This window comes from Bos taurus, chromosome 17 (genome assembly GCF_002263795.3).
Source record: "Bos taurus isolate L1 Dominette 01449 registration number 42190680 breed Hereford chromosome 17, ARS-UCD2.0, whole genome shotgun sequence".
Taxonomy (NCBI): Eukaryota; Metazoa; Chordata; class Mammalia; order Artiodactyla; family Bovidae; genus Bos; species Bos taurus.
In genome coordinates, this window is record NC_037344.1 from 51777354 (window position 1) to 51793512 (window position 16159).

Genomic DNA, 16159 nt, shown 5'->3' on the forward strand with positions numbered 1-16159 from the left:
GAACCAGTCTGTTGTTCCATGTCCAGTTCTAACTGTTGCTTCCTGGCCTGCATACAGATTTTGCAAGAGGCAGGTCAGGTGGTCTGGTATTCCCATCTCTTTAAGAGTTTTCCACAGTTTATTGTGATCCACACAGTCAAAGGCTTTGGCATAGTCAATAAAGCAGAAATAGATGTTTTTCTGGAACTCTCTTGTTTTTTCAGTGATCCAGCAGATGTTGGCAATTTGATCTCTGGTTCCTCTGCCTTTTCTAAAACCAGCTTGAACATCTGGAAGTTCCCGGTTCACGTATTGTTGAAGCCTGGCTTGGAGAACTTTGAGCATTATTTTACTAGCGTGTGAGATGAGTGCAATTGTGTGGTAGTTTGAGCATTCTTTGGCATTGCCTTTCTTTGGGATTGGAATGAAAACTGACCTTTTCCAGTCCTGTGGCCACTGCTGAGGTTTCTGCCACTGGAGTGGTTTTATCTACATATCTCAGGATATGCACAAGGATAAAGGCTTGTGCTTTTATATATCAGTGGTCATCTTCTTAGATGCCCAGTGAGAGTTTGGCTAAATATGTTCTATTAGCACGACTGAAACAATTGACTAGTTTACTTTATTGTAAGTAATAAAAGAAAAGTATGGCTAAATTAAAGTGTATAGAGCTTTGATTAATGATGCCTTTCTTTCCTTAAAACCTATACTCTTATTAGTCAGGCCCATAAGATAGATAAAAGAAAAACCCTATCAGCTAAATCCATTGAAATGGTTCATCTGTTTGGTAAACCACACACAGAGTTTTTTTTAAAGCAAGTGTTCGCTTGAACACATCTCAGCCTCAGAAATACAGTTTAGGATAGTGATCATCAAGCAGTAACATTTAAGAAGTATCTCCTATTTCATTAGTGTGAAAAGACAGTTTGGCATTTGGGTCACCATAACTTAAGAGTTATCAACCCGCAGACAATTAAAATCTGCAGTAATCACAGTCAGATGTAGAAATGGAACCACTCATCAGATATGACTTGCTAATTTTCCTTTCCTTTTACAGGCAAATATCACTAGGTAGAACTAAGTGTGTGGTGAGCCGTGAGGTTTTATATGTCCCTAGATTGTTGGCTCAACCACAAGCTTGTCAGAAGCTCACGAATGGCATCTCTATTTAGTTGCAAATGTTTTCTGCTCTAGCTTCTGAAATGAAGCTATTTGGGTCATCCTTGGGGGAAGTCAGCTGGAGGCTGCCCAGAAAGAGCGGGAGGAGGACAGGCAGGGCCAAGTGGCGCCATCACAGCCCCACCAGCCTTGGCCACCTCCTTCCTTAGACGCACCTCCCCTGAAACAAGCAGCACTGAGCTGACTGTGCTGATGTGATGCCCCGGGGGCAGCCCCTCCTGGCCAGGGTCGGGGGAGGACGGGGTGCTGGTGCCCCTGCCTCCTGGGGTGGGGTCTGCCGCAGCGGGTGAAGTCACCCAGTTTTCCAGGAGGCTCCAGGCGCTCCTGGAAGGTACCGGATGGCTTCAGACCATGGGACTGCACGTGCTTGTCTTTACCCGGCCTGCGCGGCCCACTCGGAGGGCCTTTTAGACAACCTGAAACAAAACACAGACCTGTTTTCTTCCTGAGACATTTTCACACGGAAGGGCCGAGCCCCTACCAGTGTACAGACACTTGACATATGATTTTTTATATAGAAGCCCAACCCGCCCCCCGCTTAAACTATGAGCTAATCAGACTGCAGAGAATCATGGTTCATAAATCCATCGTGTAGGCCTCCAGTGACTGCAGACTTCCCAGACGACCACGTATCGTATTTCCCCACCTAATTGCGGATCCCTCTAATCACATCTATTACAGCTTTCATGTTAGACTGTGCATTCTTTCAAGGAGGAAATGGCTGTCAGTGACTAAAGAACTATTGATGGGCCTTACATTTTATGATGGATAATGTCAGAGAATTACAGGAAGGTGTAACACATGGGGGTGGGGAGGTGCTCAAGGGCTCGTCACAATCATTTTCTGCATGTCTCAGGGACACTAAATTGTTGCTTTTATAAAAACTGGTAAAGCAACCCAAGACTACCCTGAAACAGCATAATTAAAACATATGATACCACTTTGCTAGTGGATAGTTAGTGGTTATGTTTTTTTAAGAGAAACTGCTTTATATTTTTCTCTGACTATAAAGTAATATATTTTCATCATTAAAGAAGTTTTATGTGCTCAGTCACATCCGACTCTTTGCAACCCCACAGACTATAGCCCTCCAGGTTCCTCTGTCCATGGGATTTTCCAGGCAAGAAGAAACTGGAGCAGGTTGCCATTTCCTACTCCAGAGGATCTCCCTGACTCAGGGATCGAACCCACATCTCTTGCGTCTGCTGCGTTGGCAGGTGGATTATCAGTGTGCCACCTGGGAAGCTTACAGACCAGCTATTAAAAGATGATATGCACTATCCACCCAGACAGAGAACAGGCCTCACAAAATATCTCCACCCAGTTTCCACTCATGTGGACGAGTGCAGATTTAGTGCAGGTACCACTTTATCGCTGTAGACCAGACATAGGTTAAGTGCTTTATCTGAGACATCCCCCAGTCACTGTGTCTTATAAGTACTGGTATTGTTCCCTGTGTCATGGGAGGACACAGTAGGGGCAGACAGAGGCTACAGTTAGAACGTGGCTGAGTCTGAATTGGAACCCAAGGTTCTGATTGGTGTGCTAAGCTCTCAACTCACCTGTTGTATTAGTTTTTAAAAATATCCCAATTCCTTAAGAACGATTAATAAGATTTTTTCTCACTTTAAAAACAGTTGCACCTTTGATTTTCAGTGTCCTTTTTGCTTCCACTTTTTCATGGCGTCCATTCCTGTTATCAGAATATTTTTGGAGTGGCTGCTGAATGCTTTCGTCTCCTTGAAATGCCGTCCTTTTTCTTGGTGCCCCAACTCTTGAGGACTCTCAGACAACTTATCAGTTGAATTTCTTAAATAATATGTGCAAGTAGAAATGACGGGGTCATGCAACTCACAACAGGGTCTTTATCCAGGATGGTTGTGAATGCAGAATAACGTCAGGATTCACTTCTCAGAGACGGTAAGTTTCCCTTGCTACAAGCAGGTATCCTGGATTGAGAGCTGATGGCCTAATTAGCCTTTGACCTTCTTGTAGCTTCTTGTAGAGTCTTATAGATTGATTCAAAGTAGGAAGTAAGTTCTACTGTCCCTCAGGGTGCCTGGCTCTGCCCGCCTGTCTCTGTTCACTTCCCTGAATGGCTTCTCTCCAATGAAAATGGAAAAGGCCATCAGAAAATGCCCCGTCTGCTTTTATGTTTTCCTCTTTGGAAGGAACTAGAATCCTTTGCTAGCTCATTTTCAAACTCAGATGATGTTCAGGAAACATCATACCCTAGTGTGGGACCAAGTAAACAATATTTGTATATTGACCAACATTTACGTAAAATAATATAGCTGACGTTTATGGAGGACTTACTACGTGCCAGACACCATAAGTGATTGCATTGAGCACTTAACCCTTTTTATGTATTTGTTTATTTGGCTTTGCCATGTCTTCAGTCTTTGTTGAGGCATGCCAGATCTTTAGTTGTGGCATGTGGGATCCAGTTCCCTGACTAGGGATTGAACCCGAGCCCCCTGCATTGGGAGCTTGGACTCTTAGCCACTGGACTACCAGCAAATTCCAGCACTGGGACTGGCTCCTTAAGTTAGATATTACGATGGTTTCGGTGACAAAATAGGGTTAGATTTAACCCCTAAACACTCAAGCACCTCAAGACTTTTGCCTTTCTGCCCTTTTTTTAAATCCTACTGTGCTAAGCAAATCTTTGTTGGGCCGCAGGTTCTTGACCTTGAAATACAGAGGTGTGGAAATACAGAATAGTTGGTTTTGAAGGTCTCTTCAACCCTCAGCCTTTCCTGAGTGTATGAATCTACTTAGGGCACCACCTCAAGGCTGGAAACCATCTCTTCTCCTCTTACACTTCATCACGACACTCACCACCTTTGTCCTCTGGCCAGTCTTCATATTCACCATGACAGTGCTTCAGCTAAAGGACACCAGAGCCGCACAGAGAGTTCCCACAAGAAAAGCCGCAGAGGTCTTTATGCACAAAAGGCTTGGACGCCGAGGGTCTGGACAGAGCCAGGCACTTCCTGCTGGGTCTCAGGCCCTGCCGAGCACCTGCAGAGGCAGCCAGACTCCTGTCTTTCTGGTGGTTCACGGCCTGAGAACCAGATGTGAATGGGTTATAACTTATTCATGACTAGAATCTAAAATAGCTTGTTATAACTAATTCACAGCACCACGTGAGTACTGGGTGTGCTATATTTTTTTTTCAGATTCTAAAATTATTACCCTATTTCCACAAGTTTTGTGTCGAGCAAAAAAGATAGGTCTACTTTCGATCACCCAGGAACAAAGAAATGTCCCATTTTTAAATGGTGAGACCTTTCCCTAACAAAGATACTTCATTTCTTTTAGTCTAAGAAGTGTGGTCCCGGGATACTTGAAAATACTGCTTCTGGCATGTGAAGAAATTACGGGATGAGGTCATGTTCGAATCAGCACTGTGGCAGTGCTTTTTTATTAATGCCCTGTAATTCTTGTTGAGATTCCCCACTCGGCACCCTCAGGAAGCCATAGAAAAGTATCCGAAGCTCGTACGTAATGCGGGAAGGAGTGCAGACATGGAGGAAGAGTGGGTGGGCATTGGTTTGCCAGGAGCAGTGTAGATTGCAGGACTGGTGTGCAGAGGCCCCGTGCTGGGGTCGGGAGCGGGGCAGATGCCGAGGGTGAGGGGCCAGCAGCGTAGGCGTGCCGGGGGAGGCTGAGGGGAGGCAGCTGGCAGGCACGGCCTCTGGGAACATGGAGCTGGACTCCAAGAACATCAGAGGGATGTGACACGATCAGGGCTATGCCTCGAGAGGAGAACGTAGGCAAGATCTGAGTGTGCCTAGGAGAGCCGTCAAAGCAAAAGCAAGGTACCTGTTTAAAAGGGGAGAAGATGAATCTGGCCTGAGTGCCTCCACCACTGGAGTCCCAGGGCCGTCTCCGGCTGCTGGTGGCCGAGCTGAGGCACTGCTTTTGGCCCCAGAACAGGCTCCGTGCTGACTCGGCCCCCAGAGGGCTCCTGTGAGCCTGGCCGTGGACAGGGAGACAGGGAATGTGGCCCCGGCTCCTGGACTGGGCACCGGCCAAGGATCAGGACGCACACATCACGTGACAGTACCTCGTTGTCTCTTCCTGTGTTGCCTGGCTGCTTTCCAAAGAAAGGCTGGCTAGGCCCAGAACGCCCTCGCCCATTTCCTGGAAACCCTGGCTGGTATTAAGAGCAAGACTCAGGACTTCCCCAGGGGTGCATTGGTTAAGACCCCTCACTACCAATGCGCAGGGGGCATGGGGGTCAATCCCTGGTAGGGATCGAGTGGTGTGGTCAAAAAAAAAAAGAAAGCAGAACTTGTTGGTGAGTTCTTTCTGCTGTGTTGGATGGACAGCACAGCCTTCTTGGTCGTTGACTCACCTGCGTGTAGGCAGTGGTGAATCCTGCCTGCGTTAGCAGTGGTGCTCCAGGCCCATCCTGGTGGTCTGCCAGGGGTGGGGGAAGGTGGTGGGCACTGCATCCCTTCCGGCCAAGACGCTTCTGCAACAGACGGTGCTCCTTTCCCCTCGGCCACAGAGCACTACAAGACACGTGCTTTGTGGAAAGCATCTGAATCCCTGAACGAAACTGAGATCCATGCACAGGACCCGAGGGCGAGGAGCAAGGCTCCGATGCGGCATTTCTCGAACTACCCTTTTGCTTGTGGGTAGGTAGGTTCCTGTTTTCCCCCAGAGGGGTGTTTGTGAAATGACATAAGTGTTGGGAAAGCACTCTGTTCTCGTGTGAGCAGAGACAGTTCCATAAATAAGACCCTAATGTCATCATTTATACAGTAAAGCCCTGAAAGCAGGGAAGGGACATTAGTTGTGAGTTCGGTTGACAACTGGACGTGAGCTACTGACGGGCCATTTGTCCTCAGGCCGAGACAGAGCAGACCCAGCAAGGTCGGGGTCCTCACGTCTCTCTGAGAACAGTCACGGAGAGCATGTCGTCACCAGGAGATGATGTTAGTGTCCCTCCCCACTCTGGGAAGCCGTCGCGGCCAGGTGCCCACCTTTATAGAACTCAGTCCTTTTCGAGTGTTAAGTTTCTGAACATGCAGAGCAAACAGTAAATTCACAGAAATTTAATTCCTAGTGAATTTGCCAAAGGGGGAAAAAAACATGGATGTGGCCTAACCTCCAAACACAATTAAGGTAACCGGTTCCACAGGTGGGCCCACTTTGAGATGCCCAAGGCGTCTGCCTCTGCCAGGGTTCCCTGGGGAAGATGCGGGCAGAGGGCGGGCTTGCCCTCTGACTGCTACCCCGGCTGAAATCTAGTCCTTCGCAGCGAGGACTGCATCTCCCAGGGGAGAAGAGGGCCCGTGTCCAGGCCACGCTGCCTTTGACCAAGCAAATAACTGTAAAATTGCCGATGGCTCCTGGTAACACAGAGAAGAAATGGGATTGCCTTGAGACAAAAAGCTGCAGTACAAAGAACCCACAACATGTAGTGTGTGCCCTTCTGACCTGAAAAGTGCAGTGTTTTGCCAGCCACGCTTTATGGATGTCACCCGCCATTACTGGCTGACACAGCTGAGGGGGCCTGAGTGCCTTTGCTCAAGCCGGATGCATTATTCATCTGCAGCAGACGCCTGCGTTTTCCCTTCATCCGTCGCGCTGACCCTTCCAGGGAGGGGTCATGAATGCTCCTTCATGTCTCTGAATCCCATAGCGCCTCAGAGATGCTGAATACAGCCTCCCAGGACCGATTCCCTCCCTTCCTCCAGACTGTCTGCGTCTCAGCTGCGTCTCCTTGATCTAAACAGGATGCTTCTGTAGCTTCATTCATGTCAGCTTCTTGGAAGGATTAAGTCTTCGTGGTGATTCCGTGTCATCAGTAGCCAAGGAGATGACATTAAACCATTACCTTCTCTCTTTTAAAATATTTATTTTACATTATTTATCTGGCTGTGCCAGGTCTCAGTTGCATCACATCAGATGTTTAGTTGCGCCACGTGAATTCTTAGTTGCAGCATGTAGGATCTAGTTCCTTGACCAGGGATTGAACCCAGACCCTCTGCACTGAGAGCACGGAGTCGGAGCCACTGGACCACCAGGGCAGTCCCAAACCATCACCTTCTTTAAAACAGCAGCAACTCTCTATTCTCCGGAAGTCAGTGATACGGTTTACCTCTTTGTGCTGGTGAGAAAATAATGTATTGACAGTAATCTGGATCCCATTTGGAGGTGAGACTTGTCTCCTTGGACCTAAGTGAACCTGTCTCTCTCGTGGACATCCAGCAACCAGAGGATGCCCTGCCCAGATGGTATCTCCTCTTCTGGGCCTTGTAAGTCAGTGTAGATTGTGGAAGAGGAGACACCAGCATCCAGATGGAGTATCACAGGGCTGAAAAACCCTTGTCCTCCAACTGTCCGAGCTCCAAACAGAGCCGGTTCTGCCCATCATACACTCACACTCCCCTGTCTGTCTTGTGTTCCTTCGTCTCCAGACTGCCTGCCCGCGTGAATGGGAAGCTTCGAGGGCACACTTTTATTTCTGTAGTTATGGTGATGAATTAATGAATAACAGATTTAGTGCAGTTCAAGTTGCTGACTCATGAAGGCAGCTAGAATGCGAATGCTTATTTAAATCATTAAATTTGTTACAAGTAAAACATGTTTTAATATTTATTTATTTGACCGCCTCGGGTCTTGGTTGTGGCACACAGATCTTCATTGTGGCTCGGGGGCTGCTCTAGTTGTGGCATGGGTTTAGTTGCCCCGTGGCATGTGGGATTCTTAGTTCCCCAACCAGGGATTGAACCCATGCATGCATGCTCAGTCACTTCAGTCGTGTCTGACTCTTTTGCTACCCCGTGGACTGTAGCCCAGCAGGCTCCTCTGTCCTTGAGATTCTTCAGGCAAGAATACTGGAGTGGGTAGCCATACCTGCCTCCAGAAGATCTTCGTGGTCCAGGGATCAAACCCAGGTCTCCTGCATTGCAGGCAGATCCTTTACCACTTGAGCTACCAGGGAAGCTGGGGATTGAACCCGAGTCCCCTAATTTGGAAAACAGATTCTTGACCACTGGCAACGTCCCCACAAGTAAAACTGAACCCCATGCTGTGATGTGGAAAAGGGGTGCCTGTGGAGGCCACATTTCCACTCCCCTCCCTGCTCCTGACGGTACGTCATAGAAATATTTATTTCTGGGCACCTCATTTGTACCATCATCGCTGGACAAAACCGTTTTGCAATTGTAGTATATCGTGCTTTCTTTGCACAAGGCATGCCTTGAGAGGCGCAAAATTAAGTCAGAAGTTCGTGGAAACAAAGGCTCTTTAGCCCCAAAGGCCGTGAGCTCCCCTGGTGCCACACCCACGCTCGACAGCCTGGCGCTGGGGCCCGCTGGTTTAGCAAGTGCTGACAGCTGGCCTCTTGTGGTGCCACGCTCCGAGCAAGGGCTTGGGATCCAGCAGTGACCCAACCTGCAGTCTGTGCGTGGAGGCAGGAGATAGTTGGCTAGTTGTGGGCTGGCGGTGAAGGGCGGGAGGCGTGACCACGCCCAGCCTGGGGCCAGGGCAGAAGTGAACTTGAGCCAAGAAGTAAAGACATGCAGACCTCAGCTCACAGGGAACGGTGGGCTGAAGGGAGGACACGAGAGGAGCCTTTTGGGCAGAGGGACCCAAGACAGGCCCCCAGAGGCCAAGGCCCTGGACGCTCACTGAGCCGCTGGGCGTGGAGACCACAGGGCTGGTCCTGGGGCTTCGTGAACCCACCCCACTCAGAGCCGTGGAAGGTCCTGTTAACATCACTCTGCTCCTCTGTGGGGACGGAATCGAGGAGGTGAGAGGGGACAGAGGGAGGGTTCTACAGCGATCCAGGTGAGGGTGATGTGGCTTAGGCGTAAGACGGAGAAAAACCAGTGGATTCGAGAACCGTTTTTGAAGTAGGGTCACCAAGACACAGCGGTGGCTGCTCCAGGTCACGGAGAAGATGGACAGCGAGGGGGCTTTGGACGCCCGGTCTGTTCTTTACCCGCCTGGACCCACCAAGTTCTGGATGGAATGTAAATGGTTCTTTTTCATCAATGGCAACCCCCTAAAACACAGGCTCTGCTTCTTCCATTAGCCAGATTAGCACAGATTTAGGTCTGTCCTTTTAAATTATTTCTGGCTGCGCTGCATGTGGGCTCTTAGTTCCCCGACTAGGGATCAAACCTGCACCTCTTCCTTTGGAAGCTCAGTGTCTTAACCAGTGGACCAGCAGGCAAGTCCCAGGTCTGTCCTTTTAAAGAGAAACACGTCTCCCCTGGAATTGCCACATACCCTTCATGGCTCACACCCTGGACTTGCCTTGCTCCGAGCTGGCGCCTTGTTAGGTCAGCGTACGCCTCCCAAGGCCACATCCTGACCATGCCGTCAGGATCTCAGGCACCATGGGGCTACAGTTAGAACTAGTATCTGGCCCAGCAGTCACGTACAAGAAGCTTGTGGCTGCAGCACGGAGACAATTCCGGGGGTGGCAGAAACCTTCCTTGCTCCCACAGGCAGGCTGCTCTCGGCTCCTCCGAGGGCAGCTCTGGTGGATGGAAACTCAACTGTGGCGTGGCCTGCGGCCAGACTTTAGGTAGAGTTCCAGGCCTCTGGGGAGATCCGATCCTCCTTCCATAGAGATGACTCTCTCATTTATTCAACCCGTTCCTTCTTACTGGATTTTGAGTTTGTTTCCTGACTCAGTTCTGACCGTAAAATGCAGTGCAATGACTGTCCTTACAGCTCCATCTTCCTCACACGGAGGTTATTATTTCCCTCTGGTGGATTCCTAGAAATGGAATTGCTAAGTCAGAGGGAAGATAAATTCTAAGGCTCCAGGGCAACACTTTCCCAGATCGCTTCCTGTACTAAGGCGCGGTGAACACTGCCACCCAAAGCTGCGTGTGTCTGCCTGTGTGCTCAGTCGCATCCGACTCTTTGCGACCCCATGGACTGTAGCCCGCCAGGCTCCTCTGTCTGCAGGATTCTCCAGGCAAGTTTCCTGGAGTGGGTTGCCATTTCCTTATCCAGAGGATCTTCCCGACCTAGAGTTTGAACCCGAGTCTCCTGCGTTGGCAGGCGGGTACTTTACCACTGGGCCACCGGGGAAGCCCCTCAGTTTCCTCTTAGTCACGGCTGTGTCTCGCCAGCTTCTCCCCTGCTAGGCGTGTCTTTCTAGGATGTGCGGGTGAGCATCCTCCTCCCAGGCTCTGTCTGGCCCACCCTCCGTCCTTCCCTGCACATCTTCATTTTCCTTTGAAGGAGCTTTCTCTTGTGAAGAAAAACGCATGTCCTGGGGTTTTAAATACACCCCATTCTTAGCTCAAGAGTTGGGGTGTAGATTTCACCACGGGACTTAAGAATGGTATTGAAACATGTATAATACTGTATATGAAACGAGTCGCCAGTCCAGGTTCGATGCACGATACTGGATGCTTGGGGCTGGTGCACTGGGACGACCCAGAGGGATGGTATGGGGAGGGAGGAGGGAGGGGGGTTCAGGATGGGGAACACATGTATACCTGTGGCGGATTCATTTTGATGTATGGCAAAACCAATACAATATTGTAAAGTTAAAAAAAAAAAAAGATAACAGACTGAGCTTGGTGTCACCCATTGCGCTGTCACCTCTAGAGCGGCCCCTTGAGCCATGCTGCTGCCCTACCACACACCCAGCCACTGGAAGCCCCGTGAGAGGTGGTGTTTCCTCTGAGGGGGTGCCTGCTGGCCCAGCACACTAGGGAAAAAGCACCGTGAGGCTCTGTATTCACAGGAATAATTTATAGACAGATAATCCACATTTCATCCATAGCATTTTCCAGTACTGTGCAAAGGTGTCTTGAATTACTCTGGTAGCCTTTCCAGAAAGGCCGGCTGACTTCACCGCATTTCTCGAGTTACAGTTAGGCCAAGAGTCTGAGCCCTGAGTGAGCGGCTGATGATGGAGGCTGGAAGCTGAGGGGCGGGGAGTAGGGCAGGGTCTGAGTCTGGACTCCAGACCACTCCTTGTGGCCCCATGGGATCATTCTCAGGAAATCAGAAGAAAAGAGAAGGGTCTGGTTGGTGGCTGGCTCTCAAGTCTGTGACGTCCTGGGGGGCTTCCCTCTGAAATGCCCCTTCATCTCCCTCCTACTCCTGGCCTGGCAGCTCTAGACTTCACTTCCTCAGCAGCTGGTTTTCCTGGAAGGAGGCAGCCAGTGCTTTACCCGCTCAAGGACGTCTTTCAGGAGTGAGTCTGGCCTCAGTCGGTCGCAGCTGGGTAGCCCGTGGCGAGGCCAGGGTTTGGAATCAGGGAACCGTGTGCATCCGGAGCTGGGCCTCACACTGCCCTCCACCCCACAAAGCCACAGGGCAGGGGGTGGGGGGACAGGCGGCAGGCAGTGTCCTTTTCCTGCCTGTCACCCCGCGACCCTCCTACCACCAGGCCCTGTGTCCCCCGCAGGTCACCTGCATGTCAGCATGGCAGCCACAAACCTGGAGAACCAGTTACACAGCGCACAGAAGAACCTCTTGTTCCTTCAGCGGGAGCACGCCAGCACGCTCAAGGGGCTGCACGCGGAGATCAGGCGGCTGCAGCAACATTGCACAGGTATGGGGGTGGGGGCACCCAGCAACCTTCAGGGACCGGGGCAGGGCGGGGGCGGGCAGTCCTAGGCCTGTCCTCCAGGGCTGCCGAGCAAAGCAGAACCTGTCATCAAGACAATTTCACACTGGTTGCCTCCAGAGCTGTGCCAGGGGAGTGAGAAGGGGGTTTCACTTCCCTCCTCTGGGTGGTTAACCCTGTCATCGCTGGAGTCCCTCTGAATGCCTTACCTCATCCTCTTTGCCGAGGCCACATGCACCAAGCATAAAGCTGGAAAGCCAGTTCTCAGCTTACTGAGGACTTGGAAGGATCCAAGTGCAATGGCTAGAGATTATTAATACAATACATCTTGGAACCAAGGATCAAAGTGTAATACACAGAGCAAGCTGCTTGGTAATTGTGGATGTTGGGCACGTATTAGGGGAAAGAAGGGTCCCCTCTGAGCCCTAGTAAGGCCAGTGGCCGCTGATGGTCTCTGTTGTCACTTTGCCTCTAATGCTGGCAGTCCCTGCCCTGTCTGGGCAGGACCCTCGGGCTGATCGTGGGAGTCAGTTCTGCATTTTCAGAGCAGATGACGGTTTTGAATGCGCAGTAATCACTCACAGTGGTTGTATGTGATCTCCTTTTTAGATTTAACATACGAGCTGACAGTCAAGAGTTCGGATCAAACAGGTAAGAACTCCCTTCCCCAGATTTGATTCCACTGTTGTTTCCTATTGTGGCAGATGTTGGTGCCACCTGTTTTCACTAATGACACACGTAGAAGAAAACACATTTGCTGTGAAGAGTTGCACGTGTGATCAGAGCGCTCCTAGAGGAGGGGGAGAGCAGTCTGGACTCCCTAGGTGTGACGAGGGGCTGTCAGTCGGGCAGGAGGGGTGCATGCTCTTATTTTTTTTTGATTGACACATGTATTTAGAATGGACTTCCCTGGTGGCTCAGACCGTAAAGAATCCACCTGCCACGCAGGAGACCCAAGTTCAGTCCCTAGGTTGGGAGGATCCCCTGGAGAAGGGAATGGCTGTCCACACCAGTATTCTTATCTGGAGAATTCCATGGACAGAGGAGCCTGGTGGGCTACAGTCCATGGAATTGCAGAGTCAGACACAACCGAAGCGACCAACACTTCATTTAGAATGCCCATTCTCTGTGGGCTTCCCTGGTAGCTCAGTCAGTAAAGAATCTTCCTGCAGTGCAGGAGACCAGGGTTCGATCCCTGGGTCAGGAAGATCCCCTGGCAAAGGAAATGGCAACCCACTCCAGTATCCTTGCCTGGAGAATCCCATGGACAGAAGAGCCTGGCAGGCTGCAGTCCATGGGGTCACAAAGAGTTGGGCATGACTGACTGACTTTCACTTCACCCCTCTGCTTTTCTGGGTTCTCTGGTTTTTTACAGTGAGTATGCGTTCTTTCTGTAACCAAGAACAAGATGTGACATAAACCAGAAAGAAGGGATGGAGCAGTGTTCCATCTGTGTCCAGCGAGTTAGCACAGGGCCTGGCACAGCACGTGTGCTCTCTACAGACTGGTTGAACGAGGGGCCACATTACTGGGTGGCCTCCAGAACAGCCCTGAACGCCTCTCTCTAGACTTGTCCCAGCAATGCTCCCCCAAAGCCAGAATCCTCAGGGACCCACAAAGCTACCTGCCCGCTGGCAGCTGGGGCAGAGGGGACAGAAGCCAGGGCCGCTATGGCCTGTCCCAAACAGCTGCACCAGATAACAGGATGACGATTTTAAAAGTGCAGAAACCACAGTGAAGTCAAGATGGCTTTTTCTAAACAGGCCTTCCCCCAGGGGTTACGGTTCAGGCTGTGGGAGACGCAGAGAGGGGATCTGAGGCAGGGAAAAGGTGGCAGCCTGGTATTGGGTCTTCCCTGCAACTTGAGAGCTTTTGTGCCTTAGACATGGAGAACGTCTATGTCTGTCTTTCCAAAACGTGCTTTGAATGGAGCAGACAGATGGCTCTGCTAACAGTGTAATCCTATGCCTTTGGAAAGGTTTAAGGCGTCCCAGGTGGCTCAGCAATAAAGAATCCTCCTGCCAATGCAGGAGACATGGGTAGGATCCCTGGGTCGGAAGGTCCCCTGGAGGAGGAAATGGCAACCCACTCCAGTATTCTTGACTGGGAAGCCCCATGGACAGAGGAGCCGGGCGGGCTACAGTCCACAGGGTTGCAAAAAGAGTTGGATAGGACTCAGTGATTAAACCATAACCAACCAAAACTCTGAAGCTGCCCATTTTAACATCAGCGTTTTTTAAATTTGGAGACATCCTTTCATGCACTAAGCCACTGAACTGAACTGGACGGGGCCTCAAAGACCTCCTGATCACCTGCCCTTTCCTGGGAGGAGAGGACACTGAAGGGGCATGAGGGGTGGGGTCCCGCCTTCCTTGTGGCCTGTGGGTACCACACCCATTTTGGGCAGGCATACCCCTCTCCCATGGGGAGGCGAGGCCGGCCTAGACCCCTGATCCTTGCAGGAAAGGTCTCCCTGCCCCCGTCCCTGCAACCCCCAGCATCTAGCCGCCCTGCCCTTGGGTTCTCACTCTGCCCCCTCGGCTTGTCCATCCAGGGGACGGAGCTTCCAGAAGCAGTGAACTCAAGAAAAGATGTGAAGACCTGGAGGCGCAGCTGAAACTGAAGGAGGACGAGAACACGGAGTTGCTAAAGGAGCTGGAGCAGAAGAACGCGATGATCACCGTGCTGGAGAACACCATCAAGGAACGCGAGCGCAAGTACCTGGAGGAGCTGAAGGTCAAGAGCCACAAGCTGGGCGTGCTGACCAGCGAGCTGGAGCAGCGCGCCGGCACCATCGCCTACCTGACCTCGCAGCTGCACGCCACCAAGAGGAAGCTCCTGAGCGCGGGCGGCACCTCGGACGGCAGCCCGGCCGGCAGCCCTGCGCTGGCCAGCTACAAGCCGGCGCCGCCCAAGGACAGGCTGCCCGAGACGCCCAGGCGCCGCATGAAGAAGAGCCTCTCGGCCCCGCTGCACCCGGAGTTCGAGGAGGTCTACAGATTTGGGGCCGAGAGCCGGAAACTGCTGCTGCGGGAGCCGGTGGACGCCATGCCGGACCCCACCCCATTCCTGCTGGCCAGGGAGTCGGCCGAGGTCCACCTGATCAAGGAGCGGCCCCTCGTCATCCCCCCCATCGCCTCGGACCGCAGCGCCGGCGAGCAGTCCAGCCCAGCGCGCGAGAAGCCGCACAAGGCGCACGTGGGCGTGGCGCACCGCATCCACCACGTGGCCCCGGCGCAGGCCCCGCCCGAGGTGGAGACGCTGGCGGTGGACCAGGTGAACGGAGGCAAGGTGGTCAGGAAGCACTCAGGGACGGACAGAACTGTGTGAGCGCCCCACCCCACCCCCCGGTGACCCTCCACCTCGCTGTCGAGGCACTGTGATCACCACTAGGAAAACACTTCATCCGCACCATCTCTTTTGCTTTGTCTTTTTTTTAAAATTCCCATGCATGCCAAATTTTTTTCACACTGTCAACAGATTATTCTCCTCCTGCTCCTCCTCTGGCCCTCTGACTTGACACCGAAACAGGATCTTGCCTCTGCCGCAGAATCCATATTTACTAATCGCTGAGGCCAAACACCTGCGTGCCCACTCGCTTGCTTCTAGCCCCGCTCCGCGGAACCTCCGCGCACGCGCGCGCACACAGCACGGGCCACAGGCCACGTTCCTGCTCGACGTTAACGAAATTATCCGATAGTCACACGCCTAATTCTAAAGTCGGAGCAACGCATATCGGCCTTGACCTCACGCCTCGGGTTTCCGGGGCGGCCTTTCCGGAAAAGCCCTGAGCCCTCCTGGAGACCCCCCTGACACACTCACCCCGGGGGCGGCACAGATAAACCGAGCAGATGTATGTTATGTCACAGGAACTAAATAAGATGACATTACTCCTCATATCACCACGACCTGAATGTGTGTTCATATTTTTTGTTGTTTTATCCAAAATGTTTAAGATCCCAACAAACTTTATTTTCTAAACCTGCCTTCTTTCTGTTTTGTGTCTTTTATTAAACCACCCCAGGGTGGGCCTAGAGGGGAGAGACAGTGGGAGGGGGAGAAATAGCACACCCCCACCCGTAACTGCTGCCCAGACAGTGGGCTCACCCAGGGTAGGTCCTGGGGTGGGGTTCACTTCTGGAAAGAGGAGCCCCGGTTAGCTCACACTACCCAGAGCTAGTCCCTAGAATGTTCTGCGTTTCTGGCAAAAGTCGCTTTTCCAGCCCTGCCCTCGTGTCCTGCTAGCGCTCAGCTCAGACCTGTCCCTCCTATGCAGAGTTAGGCTGCTCCTCATCCCCAGACTGGCCTGGCCAGGGCTCCAGGTGCACAGAAGGAAAGGACACCCGGGAGCTGCTGGTCCTGGAAATTTCTAAGTCTGCACCCTCACAAACCCAGGCAGTTGGGGGAAGGAGCTCAGGTGGGGCTTAAACATCA

General features: G+C 51.7%; 1 protein-coding gene across 4 annotated transcripts in view; it reads left to right on the top strand.

Moving 5' to 3' along the window:
- Positions 1-15711, top strand: part of CCDC92 (coiled-coil domain containing 92) — a 36388-nt gene extending 20677 nt beyond the window's left edge. For 3 of the 4 annotated variants that reach the window (XM_024977453.2, XM_005217922.5, XM_024977454.2), the window contains exons 2-4: positions 11564-11710; positions 12335-12376; positions 14280-15711. In XM_024977453.2, the coding sequence (XP_024833221.1) occupies positions 11581-11710; positions 12335-12376; positions 14280-15055 (948 nt within the window). In that variant the 5' untranslated portion in view covers positions 11564-11580 and the 3' untranslated portion in view covers positions 15056-15711. The remainder of the gene's footprint in view (positions 1-11563; positions 11711-12334; positions 12377-14279) is intronic. The other variant, NM_001101243.1, reaches the window with a different exon arrangement.
- Positions 15712-16159: the final 448 nt, after the last annotated feature.